The 27,698-nt window shown below is 44.5% G+C and overlaps 1 protein-coding gene across 1 annotated transcript; it reads right to left on the reverse strand.

Annotated features, from left to right (window-relative positions):
* Positions 1 to 1,933: 1,933 nt before the first annotated feature.
* rybpb (RING1 and YY1 binding protein b) lies at positions 1,934 to 19,425 on the reverse strand. The gene is made up of 5 exons (XM_026999679.3): positions 19,288 to 19,425; positions 18,508 to 18,633; positions 6,593 to 6,859; positions 6,394 to 6,489; positions 1,934 to 5,538 (listed from the first exon to the last, which is right to left on the reverse strand). The coding sequence occupies exons 1-5, from the start codon at positions 19,311 to 19,313 to the stop codon at positions 5,289 to 5,291; spliced, it is 765 nt and encodes a 254-aa protein (XP_026855480.1). The 5' UTR covers positions 19,314 to 19,425; the 3' UTR covers positions 1,934 to 5,288.
* Positions 19,426 to 27,698: the final 8,273 nt, after the last annotated feature.

The raw sequence follows: 27,698 nt of genomic DNA on the forward strand, positions 1-27,698 counted from the left end.
ACCTCCCACTGCACCTACACCCACAGTCTACCCCCAACTACCAATCCCTGTCTCAGCCACCAGTGAACACATTCTACATAGAGAACACAGCTCTTGCTGAGACAGAACTTCATGTGCAAACATTCCTTTCATCAGCAACAGAGCATAATGCATCTCAAACATACCAGACGTTTCACACCATAGCCAAAAATCATTCATCAATCTAGAATAATCCAATTCCACTCTAAGGCCAAACGCAAACTCAGTATCTGGATTAATAAGACAATCTTCTCATGTCCTGTTTTATTTTGTAAGCCAAGCAGAAGCTGAAAGAGAGACTTTGTAAAACCTTTAACATTTACAACTTTTCAACAAATACAGCATTGCTGTTAAACTATTCAAATATCTGCACCCCTAATTTAGCCTTCCTTAAAGTAACTATAAAAAATAATCAATCCATTAGCCACCCTAGACAAGACGGGTCTAGAATTCCCACAAAAAGACAATTTTCTATTGACACACACATCAGACCAAGTGTTTTTGCTAATTATCTGCACCTAATGTGTAAGATTGAGGATAGGTATACTGCAGTAAGTACACTGAATGCTTTTCAGGTCATCATTTAAATTCCAGCTTACTGCAGTTCCTTACTTATTCTTTTCACCATTTAGGAAGATTTACAACATTGTGGTTCTCAACTGCTTCCAGCACTGCTGTAGTCATACAGGTCCGACACGGTTTTATTGCTCTAAGATTTCTTTATTTCTGCCATCCATACATGCTTACCATATCACAAACATTTCTGCCGACTTAGGGATATATGGGAAAGCTAGACTCTAAATATATTACATGGCTTTGAAGTTCATGATGTCCAAGTATTTGGTGAAGATTGACGGTGTGAGACTTCTAGTTCCAAGTGAGGATTATACAGCATGATGATGACATTTGAGAACTTGGTTGGTTTATGTTGGTGTTGGAAGCTATCACACACAAAGACGACTGAGATCCCCTGCCATACCATTGTACTGCTACATCGGTACATCAAATGCACACACACACACACACACACTCTTACAGTCTATCTTCCCTTAATACTGTCATGCTATTTGACATCTCCACACCTCTGCCATCACTGGTGTTAAACATTGTCTGATCCCTCCCGATTTCTTCCTTGTGATAAAAGAGCCTCTCTCTTATCTGTAAACGTTCCTTGCTCTATGGGACAGACCAGGACAGGTTCTGAAAAAGAGACCCCATCTGGTGAGGGGGCACACCATTTCTCTGGAGGAACCCTGGGGCTCGCTTAGGATGGAGTCAGCCAGGGCAGAGCAGCTGGAAAGACTCAGCCCGAGGAAAAGCTGGAGTAGTCTCTTAAGTGAGCATGGCAATGACAAATTTTGCACATAGACCAAAACGGATTCGGCTGATCATAAGTCATGGGAGACTTAAAGGAATATTCCTGCGTTAGCGAGTTAGTAGCGTATACCTTAGGGGCTCAGTGTTGGTGCATGAGCCGAGAGCCAAAGACAGGTCTGGGATCAGAATCTGGGGCGCTCTCACTGCTCTACAGAGGCTGAGAGGAAGTAAGAGTCAGAGAGTGAGAGAGTAAGGAGCAAAGAGAGGGCAGCACAGAGGGAGGCTCCCCTAAGTCTAACGTCAGTGATCTACACAGGGGGCAGCCGACGCACTCCGATATCTCAATCCCAGCTGATGCAGCTCACAGCAGGCCTGAGAAGCTGAGCGCTAGGCTTCACCAGCAAACAACCAGAGGTCTCCTAACAAATACAGACAAGAACAGATAAACGGGGTGGAGGGCTGAGAGAGAGAAAAGATCATGTCTTTCATTTCCCACTAAACCTCAAATGTTATGTTATACTGATCTAAGTTCTAACTTGTCGCAAGATATTACTTTTTAGGAAACAGCTACATTCTAAAGGAGCAAAACGACAACAACTTTAGATAAATTGAACATTTTATTTGTGAAAAACTACAAGCAAAATGCATAAATAGACATTTCTATTTGAAGCAGAAAAAATGATAAGGTAGCCTCTAAGAGCAAAGTCGTGCACATGCCGGAAACTGTGTAGTATTTGAACACTGTAGTAGCTATAGACATGGAGCAATGATCAATTTTTAAAAAATAATAAAATTAAAACATTTAAAAAAAGAAGAAAACAAAATCCCCCAAATACATTTACACAAGGAAAATTAACACACACACACACACACACACACACACACACAATTACCAAATACACTCAGCAGCTAGCAAGAAACTAAAAGCATGACAAAAGTTCAAATGAAAAGGTTAGATTAATACACTAAGACCCTACGTTATTACGAAACAAACTGTAAAAGCGCTTTCACAACAACGTTGTATTAGGATCAAATTAAACAATCCGGTGTACTGTACATTTATATTGAAATTTCACATGGTTAATGCTACTGCATATCACAAGTAAACAAGCATTCTATAACTGGGTTTCTGACAAAGGAAGCTAAAAAATGTAACCATCTTTACACAGTAAATTAAGGTTACTGGTCGTACACAAGAACAGAACTGCTTGCGCGTTTTAAAATTAAAAGAAAAGAAAAAAGAAAAATGTTCAGCTCCATTGCCATTTGTAGCCTATTATGTTGACATTTGCACCGTTTGAGTTACACATACAAGCATTGTTTAAACTGAGATTTTTTTTTCAAATTTCAATAAATTAAGATACAATTCATTGTCCCAACCCCCCCCCCCCCCATCTCTTTACAATTTTACAAAAATTAGCTAACTGTTTATGATAGCGGGTAAGGCAAGTGAAAAGATGGCTATATTCATAAGAAATGTAAAGTAGGCTATACATTGCTTAGCAAGTTTGGGCGACTCTACAGGGGTTGAAATGAGGCTAAAACTCAAGCATTTGGAGCATCAATGTCCCCTTTGATTTGTGTTTTGCGTAACAAACATTTTTCTTCATTCATGTTTCGTTCACATTGCATATTCTTTGAAAGAAAAAAAAAGTAATCAAAATGCAGTATAAATTCCATGTAGTTTGTTTTTGAACTATGCACAGATCATCTCAGTTCAGGTGACAAGGGTGGTTGAGGGTAGTTACAACTTATGCTTTCTGAATCCAACAATCACTGGTTAATATCACAAATACACAAACAAGACATGGTTAATGTCTCATTAAATGAATCGGTAAAGCCTTCATTTGTACATAACACTAGAGGACTATGCACTACTGTTGACCCAACAGGACATATTTCAAAGGATTAATCACTATTGGAAGAAATAAAAAGGTGTAAAATTCAACTTCATTGCATCATTGGAGGACCAAAACCAAGTCTTCATTTCTGAGTGATACTTTCACACCTGTTCACACTTGATTCTAAATATTAACCGGGTGCTATACCATTACTCAGCATAAGGATTAAGCAACTTGATTATAAATGTTTAAAAATGGCAATATGCTGCATCAGATCTGACCCTCTCAACTGACCATGTCTTGTAAGAATCAACACAGTAATGTACAACATCTAATGCAGATGTGGCCTTTACAGGTTTGACTCCAAAGTGATTCATGGATTTCTCAGTATACAGAAACACTGATTATAAAGTGGACAAGAATTAGACAGTTGATATGGATTATATTAGACTTTATTTAAAATGTATTATATATCACACATATGATAATTACATTTCAAATTGTTATTTTTCTAGCATGTCATCAATATCAAATTCCTTTGGTCCTTCAATAAATAAAACTCATATAATATACACAAACTTTATACAGGTTTAATACAATTCAAAAGTTATGTGGATCTTCTGATTTGAGGGAGTTTTCATTACTAGATCATTTTTGCCATTGTGTCCTGAAGAGATTCATTTTCTTTCAGTGACATTTTTGTTTTAAAGGTATATTTAGTAGTTATTATGTTATTTTGAGTCAGTATCTTCATTCTGTGTTCTTTATTCTAACTTTCCTTTATTCTAACTGAATTTTAGATTGTGTGACAACTAACATTCAAGTACACCGGAACATACTCTGAGTGCATTAGAATATGGGTACAAAGGCCTAATTTAAAAACCACTGACTAGTTAGGCTAGTCCCTTAACTAGAGAAATTAATTCGTTTCAACGGAATGATGTTTTAGTGTTTTTACTATTTTCCATAAATAACTAAGCACCAAAAATGGTCAAACATATCCGTTTGACGCCATTAATAAAACCAAACAGTAACAACAAGCCAAGTCAACAAAGAGGAACGGTTCTGATTAACTCCTTGACAATGTTGCATGAGAATAAACTTTAACCTCCTTTTTAGGATTTCCAATCCAAATATTACACTATGCACACTACACCAGATGCCTCTTTGCTGTTCATAAACTCCAGCTGACCTCTATCTATCTGAAATGAAAAAGCAAAGCGTCAAAAGACAAGCATCTGAGGCACCGGGCCCAGCTAGCCTGGTGACATGTAAAGTTAAGAGAACCACCATGAAAAAGTAGACAGAACTCCTCCTGGAGCTCACATATGTGGTGGTGATGTGCGAGGCTGAGCAGGAAGGGGAGGGGCTTAAGCTCAAGGACCTCACTGCGTGAAAGACAGCCCAAGGTGGGAGATCTAATTCACAGTGTAGCTAGCACCAATGTGGAAGGCTTTCTCAGGAGGCTCCGGCAGAAAACCAGTCCGACTCTTTAAAACCTTTAAAGTGTAAAAAGGAGCCATCTGCTGAGCTACTTAGCGTAGCGTCGATGAAACGAATCTCTAAAAGTATTAAGATGCAACAGATAATAAATAAGTGTCATAGCTGTTCAAGAATTATTAAAATGTAGGTGGGTATTGTGCACAGCAGATGTTTTTTTTTTCTTACCAAAAAAAAAAAAAAAAAAAAAAAAAGAAAGAAAAAAGTTGATTCAGCCTGATATTCACTTACAAATATAAAACAATACATACAAGAGTGGGACGCTGTAAAGGAGATGTTCCCATAGGCCCTGCTATCACTCCAGTGCTGCTGAGGTGTGACTGTGAGAATCCACCATGGTAAGGTCCAGAGAAATGGGATCTCCGCCAATCAATCCGAGAGGGTAAATGTGTCTCTGTGTGTGTATACACACACACACACACACACACACACACACACACACATACACTTGGGTGTGAATGTGTGTGTATATGTGTAAAAGGAACGTTGGTCCTTCTGTCACTAATCAAAAGTGAAAGGGGTTGGAATCGGGGCAGGGCACAAGGGAAAATAGTGAAATGGTGCTCGCGTCTCCAAGCATCTCCACAGTGTCCTATGGGGGCGTGGGGCATCTCAGAATGATTCGTCATGCCCCAACGAGAGGTCTCCTTTGGGGGTGGAGGCGCGGGACGAGCCCTTGTCCATACTCTCGGAGCCAGAGCTCTGGTGCTGCTGCTCTGAGGCCATGCTTGAGGTCACTGTGGACGAGGAGGTGGAGGATGAGCGGCTCTTCTCCTTAAAGTCCGTTATGATCACTGTCACATTCCCCACTGTGATAGCCAGCTGCTGGGCAGTGCTCCGGTCCACGTTCTTCAGCTTGGGTCTGCCAGTCACAGAGAAGCTTCAATTAAGGACACACCAGCTCCACAATATATGCATAGCAATAACGTGGTTACATGTGGTTATTCTAAGGCAAGGTAGCCAGGATACACGCAAGTTTTATTATTTCAGTAGCTACTTATTACCAAAACAAGGAGTTTAATTCCCTAAAGTAACCAAGTGCAAACACTAAAGCAGATTCTTAAAAGTGATTTTTGGCTGTGTCAATCAGTTTGCATTTAGACAGCGCTGAATATATCAATGACTGGCATTAGCTGTTCAGATCTCTTGCAGACAACGTGACGCATTAAGCCTGGCTGGCATTGTGAAGCAGAGACAGAAATGTGGGAAGGCAGCCAGCAGTGTGTGTGTGTGTGTGTGTGTGTGTGTGTGTGTGTGTGTGTGGGAGTGTTACGCAGCGTTGCTCATTTGAGCTCAGCCCACGACTAACTTACACTCTCACACTCATTCAGAGAGTGAAGAGAGGCGAGAGAGAAGAGGTGGGGGGGAGGGCTGCATTTGTGAATCAGAGGAGCTCTTACGTTGAGTTGTGCTGCAGCTGTCTGCCAGCTTTGTTCACTGACAGAATGACTTACAGTAGCTATTCAAGCTGACGCGAGGCATTGCAAGCTGCAGTTATTAATATACTACCACCTCTGGTTTTTATGGGCTGGCATTAAGCATCCTAATGAGACTGGGATTGAGAAACTACTTCCCTGGCACTAATCTAGTAAGGTGGTAATTTAAAAAAAAAAATTCCACTATAAACAACAACAACAACAACAAAAATAAATAAATAAATAAAAAACCTTGCATAAAAACAAACACACCAGCACTACAGAATAAAAAAAAGAGGTACCTTGAGATGTGGGAGTTCTTAGTCTTGGTGGTCGATTTCCCAGACTGTATGCTGTTTCGTTCACTGGGTGGGCTTTGATGGATGTCTGTCTTGGGTCTGCAAAGGGAACATGGCAACACACCAATTGATGTACATTAGAAAAGGACCAACAGCGAAGCATCTCGCTCATGCATGTGTGTGCACGGCCAACGTGCGCTACCTGATCTTTTTGCTGCTAGGTTTCTTGGTGATGGCTGGGGTGATATCCTTCTCCCTGTCTTTCTTCTCCTTGTCAATCTGGTCCTTCTCGAGCTTGTCCTTGGCGGGGTGCTCGGGGTCAGGCGGGTTCCTATCGGTCCGCTCGCCCTCCGCTCTCTCCTTCTCTGGCCTCTCAGACCTCTCCTTCTTCTCTTTCTTGGGCGGGGGAGGAGTGGCGTACTGCTGAGCCACCTGCTGCGCCACCAGCTGGGAGTTTATCCGGGGCTTCCTGTGGGGCCAGCCAGAGGGCACAGAGCTCACATTAAAGTGGAACTCGCTGAGCACGTCGCCACTCCTCACCTGACCTGAGGCTGACGTCTCCCGAACAGGGACATTTGGCACACTGGCTCTCCACATTTCCACTTTGTTAAGCAGCCTATATTTCTAAAAGAAATGGTGCATAATAATTTGACTTTCAATTTCTTGCAACAATGCTTGAAGAATAAGAGAAAAAAGGTTTTTGTTCACTTGGAAATATTGCCCCAGACATTCTATTTTGGCTTTTGAAGGGCTGTCAGTGGTCTCATTATTATTCATACTGCCATGTGCTGCCCACCCCTTCACATGTCGTGAAATGGCTTATTTTCAGATGACACATACTGATTCATCGCATTTAAATAGGGGACACACATGTCACAACTCAATGCAAAACAAGCAGGTGCCATTGCAACAGTCTCAGAACTATATCTGACAATGTTTTCTCTACCAAAGCTGAGAAGTTTTCTTTACAAGAATATTAAAACTGTGCCAGAATGAAAATCCAGCTTGAAGCGATAATGCGGGGTCTTCGCATATAACCCTGGGTTACCATTCAGAATAAATAACATCTAACATTAGACTTTTATTAACTTTATACTTTTATTAGATTACATTTAAATGAATGCCATATTTGCTCATGTGATGTGGACATGTGATAAAAGGCCCTCAGCAGCTCAGTGAGTTCTTAACAGAGGGTCAGGTAGGTTCCTGTCGGAATCTTCAGCAGCGCGCATAAATGGACCATTTACTCAAAGCCTGATCAACAGGTCTGCTTACATAAAGTCCCATATGCACACAGCAGGCAATTTCTCCTGGCATGGTTTTCTAGCTGCTGTTAAACTGTAGTTAACAGTAAGTAAAGAAGAGGGCCCCTTAGGGAGGACATCTACCCTGGCCCCCCTTAAAACCTACACGAGGTTAAGTGATCTGCATGTCTGCACGGGATCAGGTTCCCTGCTGGTAGGCTGGGTGTCTGTGCAGGACACCAGCTGGGCAGCCCTCTCGGAGGGCCAATATCACCACTCTACTCCTTTAACAAACGAGGCTGAGGATCACAGGTGCACAGGGACACTTGTGGCAATGCAGCGGCAGGCGTTAATCTAATTACAACCCAGGGGGTGGTGTGTGTGTGTGTGTGTGTGTGTGTGTCCGTCCGGGGGGGGGGGGTGTTCACTCTTAGAACAGGTTTAGAATCTGGAACAAAAGGCATTGAGAAGAGAGTGAGGGGCACAGAGATGCTTCATCAAAACGGAACACAATTTCAAGATCAAACGGATCCAGTTACAGCGATTGACTGCTGTATTGTGATACACTAAAAGAGTCGGGCCGTGTTCGTTTCTGGGCAAAACGTCTTCATTTCTCACCATACACATGTGCAAAAACCTCTCTCTCTCCGATAGTCAGGGGAGCACAGACAGCAGACAGCAGCCGTTAGCTGCAGGCGCACGCTGTCTATCTCTCTCCCCCTTGCTCCTTGGTGCGGTGTTGAGTTAATTAAAAGCCGTGGGGCTGTGGCTGAGATCTGAGGCAAAGCTGTGTGCAGCCGGGGCCAGCTCATGTTCCCCTAGCATAATGGCTGACATCTGGCAGCAGCTGGGGGTAACACAGGATCTCAGCTGAAGAGGGGGTGGGGGGTGGGGAGGATGGGATAATGGGGAGCTCGCCAAAGAGCCGACTAGCATCGTTAACATTGTCTAAACATTTTGACAGCGGAGTTTGCCTCACTTTGTTATCTCCTATCTGTTGGCTTGTTAGGGGTCGTGTTTTAAATGGATTTAGCAACAGTTCACAGTTCAGGAGTTACTGGAGAGAGGGGCAAAAATAAATAAATAAATTTTGAAAAATGTAATTATATATATATATATATAAAAAGAGAGAGGTGATCTAAGCGGCAAAGTGAGCATTTAAAAGAACACTTCATCCCAAACTTCTTTGACTTGTAATCAAGAAAAAAAGTCCATTGCTTGCTAATGGGATGATACACTACTTAACTGACTTTCTCTAAAGGTATCGTTTTCAGTGAGTCTGCCCAAGGAATTTCCCTTGTGTAAAAGACTTGGCCAATTTACAAGAGGGTCAGAAGAAGACAAGAATTATGCAAATACTCAATAGACTTCTTGAGTGATAAAGCTGTTGTACTTGACCTTTCAATCTTACGGATAGCTTATGGACAGATAACACTACCTCTTCTGTGGAATCCACCTGGGCCCTTTTGTGGCAGAGATATCTCTCTTCGTCCTTATGACTGATGGGCTACAGGCACCTCTCCCACGGGGGCTAGCCAATCAGAAGGCAATCAGTCGTCTCATAATAAGGAATCATGTCGAAGGGGCCAGCACAACGCCACAATCAATAGAGCCTCAATGGGGAATCTCAATGAGTCTGAGCCCTCAGGCGACGGCAATACAGAAATTAGCCCAGAGCTGCTGGGATAAATATGGACCTTTTTGTTATTTTGTTTTGAAGAACATTAATAAATAATTTTATTGCATGTTATTTAGACACAGTAGAGTTAAATAAAAGGAACTTGCTTTTCCACCCGCTTTGCCACTTACTGATAGAGACGGAGTGAGTGAGCGAGCGACTAAGTAAGCAAGAGCATGTTCAATGTGCCACACCAGTACCTAACAATTTTTGTTAAATGTAAACAAGCAAACAAGCAAGCAAGAACAACAAAACGCAGAGGTTAATTGTGAGGAGTGTGGCGCATGGACTGGGTCAGCAATGTCATTCAGCTCAGTCTCTGCAGCACAGCCCCAAGGTATCTGCTCTGATCCAACCAAGGGATTTGTCAGAAGCGCAGACTGAGCTTTTGCTAAACAGCTACTCGTGGGAGGCAACCTGCAGGGGGGAGCCAGAATCCCTTCTAACCTCAGGTTAGGCTGGGAGCAGAGTGCTGCAGGCGGACAGGGTTGTGATTGATTTGATCAAACGCTTTCCCCCCCCCCCCCCCCCACACACACACCTCCATCTCCATCACCCTCCTGCTCTGGTTCTCTTGCCAAGTACTGAGATTTGTATCGGGCATAGATCACAGAGGAAGAAATAGGCCGGGCGTTTAAGAGATGATTCAATGCCAGTTGTAATTCAGTCACGAAAGCGCGCTGGCATGTCAGGACTGTTGTCAAAAGCTCCCAGAGCATGGCAGAAACCACACAATGCATTATTTACAGACCAGCACATGACTGGCTCAAGCCAGCCACGTTCTGTTTCCTGGGTGACGTATTAACCAAGGTACCCGTTCTCTATAGGGCTGCTCATACGAGCATGTGCTGGCAACAAAATGAAGCTTTTGCCAGGTAAAATATACATTTCTTTAAGAATGTCAGCAGTACGTGACTTGTGAACATTACTGCACTGTGATGAAATTTCTGGTTCTACAACTATGATAGGTCTTAAAATCTATTCCGCTTGGCAAGATGACAACAGCAGAGCATGCAAGTAGGTCTATGTCATCTCTAAGTGCTCTAAATTCTACAGACACTCCACACCTGCTGGTTCCCTACTGTCTTATTAGACGATGAATGACAGTTCCTCAGGCTGACCTCCCCTTCATTCTCTGCTAACGGGATGAGTGAAGTGGGACACTAGTATAAGCAATAAAATAGCTGCTATTAGCACAAGCTACTTAAAGCCCAAGCAGACAGGAAAGGAGCAATATGGTGCATACACAAAGCTAGCATGCCCCAACATGAGTCTAAAAGCAGCAAAATAGTGTAATCTTGTTATAAACGAGGCTAGGCCTTCAGATTAAACTGACTTATTCCAACATGAATATTTTTTTGAATATATACACCACCATTTACCTTTTAGATAAACAGCACCCATCATACTGGCAATTTGAACAAAGTGGATTTTGCTCAAGATTTATAGCTCAAGGTTGTAGTGAAGTTAGCTCAAGGTTTCACTGAAGTACTACATTCCAGACAGAGCTAAATGAAACATCACCTATAGCCGGGTGGCAGAATGAGAGAGCACTTGAGTGAAGAGAGGCTATAGAAAAGCCCTCAATTAACACAGCTCTCCAATTCAAGTGTGGCGTAGGGGGATGTGACAGTGGACCACAGCCCCCGAGACTGCAACCCGACAGAAGAGGATAGCCATGTCTAGGGTAGAAACAATCACACTGACAGCTGTTAATAACATAGGAGAACACTGCAGGACATAAATACTCAAGGACATAAATACTCCAGGATGGACTCCAAAGCCAAGTTGCATCCCTGCAGCTTGTGCACCATAAGGATTCCATTATAGCCTCAGAATTCTCTTGGACGTTAAAAGACATGAGGGTGATGAGGGTTTCTTTCTCAACTGTGAATTCCATTCCCTCCACTGGCGCAGCTGAAGATGTTTTGCAGCATTTATTCTGTTCACGTGTCCTGAATTGAAGATTCAGCATCACTGTGCTTTAAAAGGGTCCCACTCGGGCTAAAACTCCCAACATCGTCGCCACAGCAAGCGCGCTGCTCCCGCACAGTGTCCTGTGCTGCACTTAACTGAGAGCTCTGATCCTCTAGTAAGGGTGTATTAAGCTCTGGGATTGAGGGGGGAGGGGAATGATGGCGCCTCCGGTTTCCGGCGCGTGTTAAACAAGCTCTGGGACTCGGCTCCCATAAGCCATTCCGCTAAACGATTAGTGGCACGCCGCCTGCTCACCAAAGCCGAGACGGCGCATGGAAGCCTGCAGAGAACACCTGGAGAACAGCCCTGGGTTCCGGCGTGCTGCCTCTCTCGACCGGGGCGAAGGACATTAAACATTCATCCCCTTCCTCCTTCTGGGATTCTGCGCTCCTCTCGCTTTGCGGGAACTCCTCAGAGATCGCGACTGTGGGCTGGTTAATGACAGGCTCGACAGATCCCACAGAAAAGGGAATTCCTAACACAGATAAGGATCTCATTTCCCAGAGTGAAGACAGGACCGCGAGTTAAAAAGGAGGAGTAACCATGAAGAAGCTTGTACTGACAAAGTCAACCCTTAGGGTTTTTTTTTTTTTCCCCCTTGCTGACAGTAAATGTTCTGTCTCCTGAGGCAGAGCGCTAACTCCATCATCTATCCATAGGGAAGGGCTTCCCCCATCACCTGACCTTTTCCCTGCCAGGTTCTGACAGCCAGACACTGACAGCCAGGTGCTGTGACAGCATTAAGCACGTCTGAGCTTTGGTCCGTTAGCAGCGGCTCCCTGTGCCCGTTGGCTCACCCGCTTTTCTCTTATTTGCGGGGTCTGTGGCGGAACAAGCTGACCCCCGCACCCTTGCATGCATGTAAACAGAATCTGTTTCCAATGAGTTTGGAGCAGGCTCTGGGCAAGGCGAATGCACTCTGCTTAGCGGTGACAACATTTCACAGGATGTTTTATGTCTAGACCAGGCTGGCCTGCAAAACTAATGAGGGAGGAAGAAAACAAAGCAGCTCCAAAAGAAAACCATGAAGAGTCACTCGGAAAGGTACTGTCATTCACTTTTAGGGGTAAAGATAGCGAGCTATTCCTTTAGGCTCATGCGCTGCTGCACCGAAATCTTGACTCAAAAGCACAGCCTACAGCCACAAAACACTTTAAAATATAGAGAGAAGCAGAGGAGAACATGTGCCAGTATTACAAAGACAAGAAGTGTACTGTGTGTGTGTGTGTGCACACCAAGTCTACTATCACCATGAAAATACAAAAAGATACACGTAATAAGACAAGAGTGCTAATCCTCTTAGTGCTGGCAGCATACAAACAATGCCAAGGATTGAATTTGCTTGATACAAGTGTTGAGAATAAACCCTCTCATATGTAGCCCAACCCAGGAAGGTGCCGGAACAATGTTGGATCAGAGCATTAATGACAGCTAGAAATGGAATTCAGCGCAAACGCACCCAGCAATTAAAAAGGGTCAAGCACGGTTAAGAACTTCATCTACGTACACCAGTGAACCAAGGCCAAAAATTAACAGGTCAAGCAAGTGCAGTTGAGTGTCATCAAGCAACAAAGATAAAGGACATAAGATAAAAATGTTCCACATATAAATGTAACCTCATGAGAAATAATGAAGAGGCAGAAAAAAAAAACCTACATGTTTGCTCAAAAGCAGATACTCATCAATTCAACATTCATAACCAGAGGATATTCTAGCAAGCATGAGAGCAAAAATAATTACACCAGCCAACCAAGAAACGTTTTTTATACTCAATCTGAAGCATAATAGCTGGGAATGCAATTGCAACACCAAGTTTCATTCATGTGTGTGAAACCCAAAACTAATGCCTCAAAGAGCTATGCAACACATCTTTCAGGACAACTCACAACATGAATAAGGGTAAGCTAGTTCCAGGGACTGGCCCTGTGCCATGTTTTAAACCCTATTACACAAAGTAACTGATACAAGTACACATGCCACAAGTGATTCTTGGGAGGGGAAAAAAAAAGCAACAAACAAACAAAAAAACCATTCTGTGTGAAAAAGGCTAATGAGAAGGGACTGGCACTACTCCTTCAAATTATTCGCAATTCAAAGGTCTATTTTGTATGCAACCTTCAAGGTGACTTGTCAACCGGCTTGATAGGTATAATACCACTGTTTGTGTACAGTTTCACTTACGTGATTTATCCATGATCACTGCACGTCACCGCCTATTGTGGTTTCATGCATGCATGGCTCGGATAAACAACCTCCCCCTCCGTTTCACTGAATGACTGAAGTGTCGTGTCGAAGTTTGGTGGCAGGAGGGGGAGTAAAAGTGAATGAGTGAGGAAAAGGGGTGGGGGGGAAAGAGTGGGAGTGAGAGAGAAAAAGTGTGAGAGAGAAAGAGTCTGAGTGTGTGCACGTGTGAAAGAAAGACAGAGAGAGTCAGAGAGACTGTGTGCATACGCGCATGTGTGTGAGAGAGAGAGAGAGAGAGAGAGAGAGAGAGAGAGAGAAAGAGTGCTGAGAAAGAGAGTGTGAGTGTGTGTGTGAGTGTGAGAGAGAGGGCAAGCCCAGCGCTTCCCTATGCTGGGTAATGATGTGCTCCATTCTGCCTTCCCTCTGGGAGCCTCTCGGCTGAGTGAGCACATCCCCGCACCACCGTCCATCAAACCCAGCGTGCTGCACACTCACCCCCACCCCCACGCAGCACGGTCCAGCTCGCTCGCTCTCGCTCGCTCTCGCTCTCGCTCGCTCTCGCTCTCGCTCTCTCCCGCTCGCTCTCGCTCTCTCCCCTTTCTCCTGGTCCCACTCTCCTCTTCTCCTCCTCTTCTCCCTGGTGCCTCGTCATCTGGTTCGCTCTCAATGCACCGATTCACGGGACAGGCTGGCAAGTGCAGTGTGGCTCCAACTCATTTGCTGGGTCTCGTAACCCGCCCCCCCCCTGCCAAATGCCTAACCTCGCCTTCCCTCCCTGCTGATCTCTCTAGTTCCGCTCGCTTCATAACCCACACTCAGACTCCCACCTGCACCAACTGGTAAAGTGAATGCTTTCCCATATGTCAAATGGACGATGCACAAACGTAAAGCTCTTTCCTAGACTGTGGCTGGACTCGAAGGCTTCAGGAACACTAAAATTGAAAAGACACTTTGTGCAGCAGCACTGCCATCAATCACAGCTTTTAGAATTTTGAGACCAGCTAAAATGGACAAGTCAAACTTAGCCCTGCCCATCATAAAAATCACTCCTGGTTAGAAGTTTTCTTTTGTTACATTGTTTTTTTTTCTTGTATGTTTTCCAGGTGCAGCACAGAATGAAAGCAGTACTATAGCAGTCCATTTAAACCACTGAAGGTATCAAACAGAAGTACTTACACTGTTGAAGTGTTTAACACCTGACTTGCTCATGTAGTATGTCTGCTCTGGCTATTAAACAAGTTTACTCAAATTTTCCTGAGATCTCATTAACAAGTTTTAATCTCCTAATTAACACATCAGGGCATCATAAAAATTCTTGCAGAAGCAGATATAAAATACATAGGCAAATAATGCTGGATAAGCAGAAGTGTTGATGTTTAAGGAGGGGTGTGTGTGTGTGTGTCACACAAAAATGGAGTATGACAGCATGCACTGCTTATATAATTCCATTATCCTCTACAATTTGTGTTCAAGTCAAAGAGATAAAAATCCCTGGATTATAAACCTCCTCAATTATTTTAAAACAAACACATGAGCACACATACACCCATCTGTGCCTGCCACCATACTCTTTGCACGAGCAGGTAGTGTTTAAGTATCAATACTAGCCTATTCCATCCAGAACGAAGCGCTTAAAACCTCTATTTCCCATCAAATTATGAACGAATCCTTCACTGCTGCCAAGTAGATGGCATCAAATTCTTACGTTATTAGCCTATACACTTTATATTACATCTGTCTGGCTATTCTATTACAGTCACCTGCAAACTGCAGTTTATTGTGTTTGACTGTACATTGTAGACCAACATCACACTTGTCAAAGACTGATAGCATTCAAATGACTGGCTTGGAAAGTATGCCTGCAGTTTGACAGACTGAGGGAGAGCCAACAAGTCTTGCTCTGGGGAAAACAGAGTGGTGGATAGGTAGATTAACAAAACCCCAACTACACAGACACAGCATTTATACTATGAACTATTAGGCACAGATATATAATATTAATACATTTACTTCAGTGACTTATCTGAATGCAGAGGTGAGCTGCAGATCATATGGGAAAGTACAATGTTTGAAAGGGGGGAGGAAAAAAAAACAAAAACCCCAAAAACCCTAAACTCAAGGCGGGGTTTGGGAACAGCCTCCATGTAACTTTAGAAAGCCCACTCTATACTCCAAAGACTCCCCGTGAGCACGAAACAAACATAAAACATACAAGCGTGCAGGCCAGAGCGGGCCAGCCGGCAGGAATCTGCAGGGGAAGGAGTAGTAATGTACACCCTCGCCCAAGATCAAGGTAACACAAAGCCCGCCTGGCACATCCCCCTCCGATCGCGCACATCCATCAACTTAAGAAGTCCTAATGGACGCTTCCTGAAACCTCGCGAGAGACTGTTCCACATGCTGAGAAGCAGCCAGCATGAAAGGCGATATGGAAGCGAGGTGTCGCATTCTTCATGTCCGCTCTCAGGGTTTCGATGTGCTGTTAAAACATGGCGGTTCGTGGTCTGGGAGCAGGCAAAAAAAAAAGTGAATACAAATTTTGAATGGTCCACGGGTGGCACGTATGCAAGCAGCCGTTTGGAACTTTTTTGGGGGGCCCGTCCAGAGGTCTCTTTGATGCTGCTCTGATATTTGGGGTTCATACTGAAATCACACAGCCTGAGCCCTGCGGCACTGCGTGTGCCAATTCCCAACATTCGGAGACGAAAGGCAGCTGTGTTGGCCCTCATCCAGTGTCTTGCCTGTGGCAGGATTCTTCAACTTGCTCCCACCGAACGGCATGACCCTGGATAACCTTGGGTAATGTTAATACAAGGTGGCAGTCTCCATTGCGTGGTGCATGCAGAAGGGGACAGCGTACTTAAGACAGCTCCTCAGGGCAAAGGTTTCTACCTGCTCCCATACACCCACAAGCACCACTTCTAAAACATTTTTACCCCTATTTGTACCAATCACACTTCAACTTCATTCTTGAAAAAAATGAATATGTCCATTATTGTTATCTATTTGACCTCATTTGGGCTTGTGAAGGAACTTGTGAAGGTATGCTTTGGGTGAGCACAATTAACTCCTGTAACTGCCATTTAAATCACGACCGTCATCTCAGGACAACTCTGGGACATTGACAGCGAGACTTTAGACAGAATGTTTTCCTCCATTGCACCGAATCTGTAAGCATGTCAAACTGAAACTGCCCAACATCTAGCATCACTAAGGGATGCATAAAAAGACAATAAATGCATGCCCTTTCACTGAGGGCTGGTCACTCTCTGAACTCGCTACACCTACAAAGGTAAAATGATTGGCAAATGAAACGTGTCATCACAACACAAAGGCCTTTTCAGAGAGTGAAATGGACAAGAAAGGCGAGAGGAGGAAAACACCACCAACACTTGATCATGTCGCTTTGCTGCTTGCGAGGCACTCTCTGAGGCACTCTCTGCGACGAGCCGCTGCAGCAGATCAAAACGAGGACAAGGTGGCTAATTAGAGCTCATTAAAATGAGAGCCAGGCGCCTTACATCAGCAAACAATCACGTCCATCAAAGGTTAACAGCACAGATCAAAGGGGCTTTCTTCTGTGACATCACGCGTCTCTGTTCGCAGGGCTGACGGGGGTTATGGCAGACGGCGAGAGACAGAGGGCAGTGGGAGGCTGGGGTTGAAGCGGCAAGCCGTGCTGACGCGTCCCGCATTATTTCCTTTCAGAATCGTAAATCACACATCTGCTTACTGTGAACCTCTCTACATGTTTCATTTTGTTTCATCCGGCTCAGGAAGGAATAAATTAGCGTTATCGACAGTTACGCTGCTAGTTGGGTGTCTGTCTGCCCCGCGCCCCACCCGCCCTCGACGCATGTACATGCACTTTTCCCCAAATGTCAGTAACGCGTTGAGTGTAAAACCAATGCTGAAAAGGTTAGAGCATGGGGATTCCTGTGCAGGGCCACATATTACTCATCACCATAGACACCACATCAGTCAGCTGATGAGAAGTGTTGGCGAGTCCGCAAAAACCTTAAACACAGTACCACACACAGACGTGTGGACTCGTTGTTTGTACGATTTATGAGAAGAGGGTGATGACGGTTTTGTGAAAAACAAAAACACCATATTCGGTAGAGCGTTGAGTGTCAATAACTACACATATTACAGAATCAACACTTGATGTAGGTGCATTGTGTTGTTTAAGGAACTATTACATTTAACTTACAAATTGTTTGATGAATTTATAAATGACCTTGGATAATGAATGTTAACGGTAATTTATTAAAACCTAAGGTTATCAGGTTCATTATAAAAAGTTAGTGTCCACACATTGAGTGTCACAGCTGTTCCAGTAGAGAAGTATGTTATCACTGCCAATTATTTATGCCTTTCTGAATGAGCGACTGAAAACTACAAAGATAATTCAAGCTTCAACCAAACACGCATATTTATATGGTATCAGCTTGTCTCTCATACTTTGGCTCGTAGGTTGAAATAGGTGAACTGCAGGAACAAAACAATTAAAACCACCTGACCATGCGTTAAAGTCAAACTCTGCTGATTATTACCAATGCAAGCCCTAAAACACAGGCCACAAATGTGAACACAATACACAGATATTCCATTTATTACACTGCAGACAATGGCTTGCTTTTTGAGCTATGCATTTTCTGAGCACGAAACTGCAGTGGTGGGGCGCAACACTGAAGAGCAGCAGACTATCACAACTGTAATCAGGCAGTCAGATGATGTCCTGCTTACTTTACACAACAGTGAAACACAAAGAAGTGCACAAGCACGCCACAATTTTGCAATTTTCCCAGCATATGAAAAAGGCTGCTGCGACAGTTTGAAATGCATTGCAACTTGAAATAATTAAGATCAGCTCTCAGTGACAGCGTTCAGGTATACCGTAGTTACCATAACGCAACAAAATCAACAAGTAAACGACTTGGTCTTCATTCCGTATCGTAGTAGAGGGCATTTCTGATAACCTGATTTGCGTCAACAGCCTTTCGTAAAGGACACAAGTAAATAATGCCATACCTTGTAGATGTGCCCTTCCGTACGTCGCAGATGCTGCATTTGAAAGCTTCTGCGCTATTTCTGAACGTACACACGCTACAGTCCCAAAAGCCGTCATCTGCCGTCGGTTTGGCTTGTCTTTTTGGCCTTGGAAATAAGACAAAAAAATCAAATAAGGTCAACTTAACGGTTGTCATATCACAGTGCTCACCAATTGTGTAAGCTGGGTCTCCAAAGGCTTAATAATATGCAAGTCTTACAGGATTTAAAGTAGCATAAATACAGAGTCCAACTTACAGCAGTGACCGATTATGCTTTTCATACCACCGAACCCTGACTCCAGAGGCTAGCTTGCTAACTAGCAAAGGTTTTCAGTGCGCTAACACTCACTCGGCTTAGCATAGACATAATACTCAAAACGGTCCGATTGTACTAAGGCTCACCAGCTAACATTAGCCAGCAGCCGAGCTAGCTAACGATATCGACCATTAATTCCAATGTCAAAAATGTCCTTTTGAACAAGAACTTCGAACGAACTGAAGCTGGCAGTTACACAAAAAAATTCCGACGAGGCCAGGCGTATCCTCTGTAAATCTCCCTTTGTCTACGAGTGACTAGCTGGTAGAGTCAGGGTAGGAAGAGAAGCCGCCATAGCTGCACTATTCGAGCTGTAGCACACAAACTGAAAAAGGAGAAACGCTCCCCGAGAAAGCATCCGAATATCAACCCCAAAACGGCACAGAAACACAGTCGAACAACCATAAATCGTTTAAGAACGTCAAAATATTGGCGGTCTCTTACCTGGTCGGGCTCTTTTTGTCGCCCATGATGGAAAAATGTCTCTCGAAAAGAAGAAAAAGGTTTCAGCAATTAACAATAATTGTGAGGAGGATCCAGATAGAACCGCTGTTAGCGCTGGCAGACAGGCAAGCAAGCGAGCTCGCGTTCACGGACTGAGCTCGAGGCAGGGCAAAGCGACTGCATACCGCGTGACTGCAGAGCACCCAATCATCGATGTCTTCGGTTTAAAAGTCTCGCTAGAAATCGAACTAGGTGCAAGAACACCAGTTTTCCTTTATGGAATTTGCCGGTCTGTTTGACGAAATGAAACAAAAAGCAGAGTGGTATAGTGACAGTGGCCCAGATGACTGGAGCATGAGTATGCTCTAGTTCCTGAGCCTCGCAAGCTACGTTATGCGGTCTCTCAGGGATAGTCCATGCAGAGCAAAGGTAAGTTCAGGTTCGCGGGTTACTTTGAAACTACTAATGACCTTTTTTTTTTTACTATAAAATATTTACCCTGCTTTGACAGATACGTGTGTTTAGGTTCACTTAAAAACTTCTGTTCCTCGTGAGCAGATATCATCAACTGTGCTAGAGTTAAGTTCCGGCCCCAATAATGCACCTAATCCAGCGAATCAAGGTTTACGAGAGCACCTCGGTATTAGAGCAAGGTGTGTTGGAACCAAATATAGCAAAACCGTAGGTTTACAGATATAAGAATACTGCGAAGTTAATTTCCATCATCAGCTCATGGGTTTTGAAGTAGGCTTACCAAAACTGTATAATAAATCAAATGATCTAGTTCAGAGTGCTTGTTTCCACCTATGTGTGGAACAAACATCACTGATTTTAGGTGAACATGTTATCAACAACATACTTAAAACTTGTTGCAATCTCTTCTTTGAAAGAAAAAAAGAAAGTCATATGCTAGGGGTTCTGCAGACCATGGGCAGCTGATAGCATTTTTCTCTACCACTCCTGCTTCCCCTGTTGGAGAGAAGAACGGCATATGAACTGAGTGTGTTAGCACAAGCTGGGTAGTGGGTATCCAGTGCTGAAGTTGAATACCCTCTCACTGGATGTCATTCCTTTTTTTTCCCCCAACAGCCCAGCCCTCGCATGCTGATTCATTCACTCAAACCCAGAACTGCGTGGGGAAAAAGCACGGATGTTCTTGAGAGCCCCCCTCCCCCTGGCAGATATGGGGGCCACTCTGCAGGGTGCATGACGCGTGAATCATCAGCCTCATTAGTCGCTCTCTGGGGGCTCCGGGTGCCACCTTACCCCCCCCCCCCCCGCTTCGAGAGCATGTGCTACTGAGCTATTGTAGTTCAACCACACCACCCCCTACCCCCCCCCCCCCCCACTCCCACTGCCCATGTCTCATTCGGGCCTTGTGAGTGTATTAAATGGGAATCTGTGCTGGTGTTCACCCAGGAGACACTCATACCTTCACTTCCATCTCAAGGTTAAAACGTGGTTTCAGGAAAGTAGACTGCTTGGTTGGAATGAATCGAGCTATGTGGCAAACATGCACTTCAATCAACGAATATTTGACTTGTGCTTTCAAAGTTACAGTAACAACAATCAGTTACAGATGATCTGTCAAGCGGTATTACAGTAAAGTACCTGCAGCTGGTTGGGTGCGACCGATTTCTCTGTTGTGTGCTCGTTCAAATGATGTGATGTGTGGGTGCAGGGCAAACTCAAAAAGATGACTCAAATGATTCCAGCAATCAGAAACCAAAAGACAAGCACAAAGGCAAAATTAGGCCTCAGGTTCCTTCCCACATTAAAAACAAGTTACTGCCTTCATTCTTGTGCTTGATTTAAAAAAAAAAAGTGTCTCAGTATGCATGCTGCCTGCTGTCTTTGTCATACTGAACCAACCAATCAGAATTTTACCATGTCCAGTTCAGTTTGTTTAGCACTTTTTATGAGAAGCACGGCAACAAAGCAGCTTTACAGAAATCCAGGTCTGGACCACCTAATGAGCAGACTGAGTGTGATGGTGAAGGAGCGAGAAGGAAAAAGCTCCCTGAAGAAACCTCAAGGGAAGCCGGGACTCAAAAGGGGAACCCATCCTGTTCTGGCCAACAGCAGATATTGAAATTATAGTGAGAGGACGGTTAAATAGGTGGGATTAAACAGATGTAATTGGATTGTTCAATTAAATAGTAACTTGAACTAAATCTGATGTAAAATTCTGTTCACAAAATGAAGACCACAGAGTCACATACGCTTCTAACACAAAATGTAGCAAATAACATTCTCTCATCATGTCATGTTTAAATAATTAATTTGCAAATTAGTATTTACAGACTCCTACATCTTAAATCTGCCACAGGAAATGTATAGGATTTTGTAATACATGAGCCCCAAATAATCCACTGACTGTAAATCACAACACACTCTTCAGGTTAAAAAACAGTGGAGTAGGGGGAGAGCAGTATGAGGCTTTAGGTTAATTATGGTTCCACAGGAAGCACCTTGAAAGTGCTTGAGATCAATACTATAATAAAGGTGAAGTACGAGACTGGCGTTTCCTCAGTGATATGTAGCTGCATTTTATTCACTGCCCACCTAGACTGCCGCCATTTGTTTGCATTATTTATTCATTCGGAGGATGCTTGAGTTAGAAGGAATGTCCTTTAGTTTCCCCACAGTCAGGTACGGATGTAGAACATGGAAGGTTAATAGCAACCTATGAGGAACAGGAAGACCCGCGCTTGAACGGAAGACGCAGCAGCACAGAGTCTTTCTGTTACTGGGCAGATAACCGGTCCTCTGCCTACTCTTCCACACATAAACGGCAGCATCCCGGTTAATTGCAGGGCGCGTGTGCCCGACCTCAGGACCATCTGCAGCTGTCTTCACATTCATTCCGCTTATTAATCCCAGTGGCCACGTTATTGTTAATCCACATGAACGAGGTGTAATAAAGGAACAAATCAGATTAGGCTGATTCAGTGGTTACGGTCTTGCATCACTGGAGCCGAGGGGAACAGGCCGCTGCGTATCTGTGGGGCCAAAGAGAGTTGTTTTGCTACCGCTAATGACTTTCTGTGATTTGTTCTACTTGACCTTTCACCTCACAGATAAAACACATCTGGCCGACTGCCCTAGGGACTGTTTGTTGTTGGCCGGACCCACCGGTGTTGTGAGGGTGGTTGGGTGTGTCTACGCGACTTCAAAAAATATTTTCATTGATTAGTAAATGCAGTGTCTGGTGACACATTTGAGGGTAACCACCTCATTACAGCAGATGTGGATGAAAGCTATTTATTCAAATTGTTATTGGAAATGGTATTCATTTCTAGGACATTTCCTAGCAATGGCATTCAAAGTAAGTTTCCAAATGAGACCATTTAAAAGTTCCTTACTGAACATAGGTGTTAACTATATGTATATGTAATATATGTCATAGACACTTCTATCACAGCCCCTGCCCTATTCTCCTAAATGATGGTCCTGACTCTTTGTGTCATGCTATAGGGCTGACTCTGATGCATAACAGTAAGAGCGACCCCATTCGTAACGTACACCTGGAGGGCAAAATTTGAAGAAGAATCTTTTTAGAATTTCTGCTAGGTTTCACAGACCAACTATCAAAACCACTGTAAATAAATATGTAATGTGCATTACATTGTTGACATGACTTCATACAGGATAAAGAACTCCACAGATGAGACTGTATTTTAGGGCCGCCTTTTTAGGGCCCCTCACCTCCACCACAACCTAGTTTCTCTCAATTTAAATCTCTATACATGGTTGGTGAATGGGTTGGGGGGGGGGGGGGGTTGTGAGATACAAAACCTCTGAGGACAGAAACTGATGAAAGGAAAGAGTGTTCTTGTGTGACATCAAGGCTTTGGCATACAGATTTGTACATGGTGGAAATGGTACAGATAGTTAGGGTAAGAGTATTTATGGCATTATAGTTGTGCTTTAGCGTCTGTGTGGGTGTGTACTGGCTGAGGGACAGCTGTCTCATAGCACGGTGTGCTAGCCTGGGTACAACTGAATTCTGAGGTGCACGGGAAAGAGAAGTGAGTGTGCGTTTGTTGAACTGTGGTCAAGACCTCTGGGAATGAATTAGAGAGGCAATTCCATGGATATGTGTTTGTGTGCATTTATGTGTGCGTGTGTGTGTGTGTGTGTGTGTGTGTGTGTGTGTCTTGGAAAATGGGGGGAAGGAGGACATGGCTTCCTCTTCCACCCGAGGAATGTCTCCATGCGAGTTCCTGTTTAGAGAGAGGCAGGCCTCCCTCTCTCCCTCTCTCCCTTTCTCTCTTTCTCTCCCTCCCTCTACATCCCCCTCCCCCACTCTCTCTCCCTCTCACACATTGGCGGGAGCCCACGAGCTGCTTATGCTCAGATGAGTGCTCACCGATAAGGCGGAGGGTGGTGAGGCTCAGCCAAAGCTTGGGGAAGGTAGATTATCCTCCGCAAAACACCCCCGCTGGCGTCAGCCCCGCGGAAGGAGCGAATCGTGCCACGCTCGTGTGCGCCATGCCTCCATGCCGGCAGGGAAACGTGAGAGAAGACTGAAAGAGGCAGACCGAGGCAGGGGGAGGGTGTGTGTGTGTGTGTGTTGGAGGGCAGCACAAGAAAGACGGGCAGGGAGACATCTCGTAAAAGAGCGACGGGCAGAGAGAAGGAGACAGATGGAGAGAAAGGCGAAGGAGGGGAGAGGCGGGGAGGGAACGTGCTTCTCTGTCAGCAGTGTGGAGTTCTGTCGAATTTGGGGCAGCCGTCACAAAAGGTTGCGCGACAAAGCCCCGCACACTGAAAGCGCAGGTGTGCGCAAGTGCACGTCTGCCGACGGCGCAGCAGGGTGGCCTTTTCCTGGGGTTTCTTCAACTAGGCGTACTGCGCCTTTAAACACAAAAATGAGGCGCTTCGCTCCTCCACCCACACCCCACCCCCCTTCACGCTTACCGCCCCTTCAGCACCGTCTCGTCCCTGCCGCCCATCGGTAAGCTCGTCTCGCACACAAGAGCTGCTTCCTACCCGGGACCTTGGGCGCGTGGTTAGGCACTCTACAAACGAGAGAACGTGCAAAACAAACTCCTGGCGTACCAAGGCCTTCGAGGCCACTGAAACCCACACTGGGGGTATCGCCCACAAGCTGGGGTGCACGGCAGTGCGTTCCCGTAGCAGTACCCCCCCCAGAGCAGCCTGTCTTGAGGAATAGAAATCATGGCTGTGTGGTGCGGGAGGTTTGGGCACCGTGGGACTCGTTTGGTCAGGCTGATTAGAGCACTGACAGATGCGTCGTGGTCGCCTGTTTCATTGATCGCTCTGTGCCACTGCCCAATATCCGGCCGCGGGAGGTCTGTCTGCAGCGCTCGCGGCTACTTTTCTCAGTGCGCTGATGGAGAAATTTCAGGGCTGCAGTGCTGTGAGGTTTGTGGAAATCCCATAGACCAAGTAGGGATATGCTGTTTTCACATTAGCCAGGTCATTAGACACGTTAAGTCTGGGAAGAGCAAATCTCTACGATAGTGTGCGTGTGAGAAAGAGGGAGGGAAGAAAGTGTGGGTGGTAAAAATCGCACTAAATGGCAGCAAAGAGTTTAAGGCTGAGGTGGACAGTAGAGAGCAGAGGTGCTGTAGGTTAAGGAGGGGAGCAAAGCGGGGGAAAAGCACTACCCACTAGAAGGACGGATGGAGGTGCTGCGCTGGAGGTGAATGCTGGCGGCGACGGGGGGGGTGTTACTAAGGCAGCGGGCGAGCTCTGCTCTTCCCGCCCTGATAACAAGCTTGGTGGCATTTTCGCACCAGGCACGAACCTTTCAGAGAGGCATTAAAGCAATTTTGTTCAAGAAAGTGATCAAGTAAGAAACCTCAGGCGTCAGTTCGGAATGTTAAACGAGTCTCAGTGGCTTCCATTCATTCGCGTCTAAAAAAAGCATCGAAAGCGACTGGCCATGCTTTAATGGATCTTAGGGATGGAAAAATAAATAATGTTACATTACCTAGGATAACGAACAACGCATGTTAAATATCTATGTGCAAATATTCATTATTATTAAATAAATAATAAAGGACGGATATGCTACAGGATTAAAGTCGCAATCTTTAAGAGAGACATCACAAGAATCTTTCGCTGCTCGCGTGACGTCTCGGCAAAGATTTCAGCAGCGCGCGGGAAACGTTTACGTTACTTGACAGCAAAAATCGTTGCAAAAGTGCCAAGCGAAGGAGCGGTGATATCATCAAAGGTGTTTTTCCGAGAAAAACGTCTGGACTCTGGAAGCCTTTATCTTGTAGGGAGGGAGGGAAGGAGAGAGAGAGAGAGGATGTTGACCATAAGTCTTCCACAAATCCGAAAAGAGGTGCAAATTATGCATGTATCATCACCTCTGGGTTACTGGGATGTATTTAAACATAGGAGGTGAAACTTCTATATCTATTCGGCAGAGGAATGCGAACAGAACGATCCGAATTAACGCAACCGGGCCGTGATGTGGAGGCAGTACGGCCTTTAAACGGAACAGGAGGTCGAATGCGAGTCATTTAAATACACAACAGGAGAAAGAGCACGCACGACACCGTGGAACACGAAGCACACGGAAAGACGTGAGAATCATATTGCGGCCATAGATGACTTCGCGAGAAGTTTGAAAAGAAAAAAAAAAAAACTTGGGAAGGTTTTATGGGAGTCCCGGTGATGAGACGATGGGGAACAGCAGGTGGGGAGCTGAGATCACACTGTCGAGAAGTCGTCGGTGACAGGCACGCTTCATTTCATGCATTACCCTCATGATACCGTGAGAACGGCATTGTGTATGGCGGTTTTAAAGGAGGCCCTGCCCGCAGCTGTGATATGATCACCCACACGTCGCAGTCACACTGATTTGCTAATCTACCTGTCCCACTTTTTGACAATTTTTGAGTTGTTTGTTTCACGTCTCATGCAATGTGTTATACAGTTATTCAAATCTCAGGCATCATTTGATGATGATATTCAGTATTTTCACTAAATAACTTGAAATGCCACAGTTTGTTACACTTCATAGTTCTGGCAGGGGAAATAGTTTTCATGCTACCTTTAACTAATCCACTGATTTCTTAAGCAATACTGTATCTATACCTACACCATCACACAATAACTACCAACAATTATAGTGCTTTTAACATTTAGATTCAAAGCTATTCCAGTTAGATTTGGACCTTACTGAAGAGCAAGTATTCAGTTTTGACTCAGAAATTAGTGTTTACTGCCTCTTGCCGTAGATCACTGTTGACTTGGGGAGAAAAATGTGTTTGCATGCATTTGTGAGTGAGGGAGAGAGTGAGAGAGGAGTTGTGGTAGGCTTGTTGGAGCGAGGCATTTCACTATAAAACATGCACCCAAGGCAGGTCATGTGTTATGCATTGATCCATGTAACTGTAGCAGGAAAATCCCACGCGGCGGGTCCATGTTTCTGCCAAAGCCCGCTCAGTCAAGACCACAAGAGCAACATGACTAGGCCAGGCGTCTAAATCCACTCTCGTATGATTTACTAGAATTAGGAGGTTCTGTGAATATCGTAGAAGTGCATGTTTCTTCCCAATAGTTTTAGGGGCCTGACTTTAATTTTGGACCCGAGCAAGCACAACAATGCTCTTCAGCCTTCTCATCACCTCCTTTCTAATGAGCTTGACTTTTATCATCAGGGCCCCAACATTAGCAATCGACACTGCTGCACCTCTACACTCTTAAATGCATACCTTCTTTCCCAGTAGGGATTTGAGACTATTATGCCCATCCAGACGTCACGTTTGGAATTAATCAGACCATGAATGTCCCTTGGGCCTCTGTCTCGTTGTCTGCATGGTGAGCTGCCTAGAAGCATCTCCGGGCAGGGAACCGTCTCTGAGCCGGAGCTGGTTTTTACGGTTTCGCTCTCAGAGCTCCCTGTGTGATGAGCCAGAAGTCATCGCCGTCCGAATGCTAGAAAGCTAGCTGGTGCCGCTTCCACGACAGCGTCTGAACAGAGCACTTGAGGACGACGATAACAGCCCATGAGCTCAGTGTAAAGGAAGGGGGAAATGTCTGCATCCGTTTAACAGATGCAAAACGATGCACATGTGATCCGTCTGTACAGTTGAGGAGAAAACAAAGTATGTGGTCAGTGAAAAATTTACAGACATGTGGAGAAAATGTCTAACACATGACATTCAAGCATGACATTTGCTACATCAATACAGTCTAAAAAGATGTTTGAAAACAATATTTGAAAACCTGGCTAAGGAGGTAAGAGGGGTGTGATTTTTCCAGTAACACCACAGTCAAAAGATCATCAATTGTTTTATCAGAATTCTTGGGACCAAAAAATGTGCAACCCATGGTGTTCCCAAGCTAACAGCAAAGACATTCCAAGAGATATTATTATCTTTGTTAAGATAATATCAATACTGTGCATTATATACATCATCTTA

The sequence above is a fragment of the Electrophorus electricus genome, chromosome 7 (assembly GCF_041902795.1).
Source record: "Electrophorus electricus isolate QZ-2024a chromosome 7, ASM4190279v1, whole genome shotgun sequence".
NCBI classification, from domain to species: Eukaryota; Metazoa; Chordata; class Actinopteri; order Gymnotiformes; family Gymnotidae; genus Electrophorus; species Electrophorus electricus.

What these genes read in the sequence shown, in the direction of transcription:
- rybpb (XM_026999679.3), bottom strand. Translation starts at nt 19,313, where the DNA reads ATGGGCGACAAAAAGAGCCCGACCAG. An exon ending in CCTAGCAGCAAAAAGATCAG is followed by an intron (nt 6,490 to 6,592) that starts GTAGCGCACGTT and finishes TTCCCTTTGCAG; the next exon opens with ACCCAAGACAGACATCCATC. An exon ending in AAGAACTCCCACATCTCAAG is followed by an intron (nt 5,539 to 6,393) that starts GTACCTCTTTTT and finishes TGTGACTGGCAG; the next exon opens with ACCCAAGCTGAAGAACGTGG.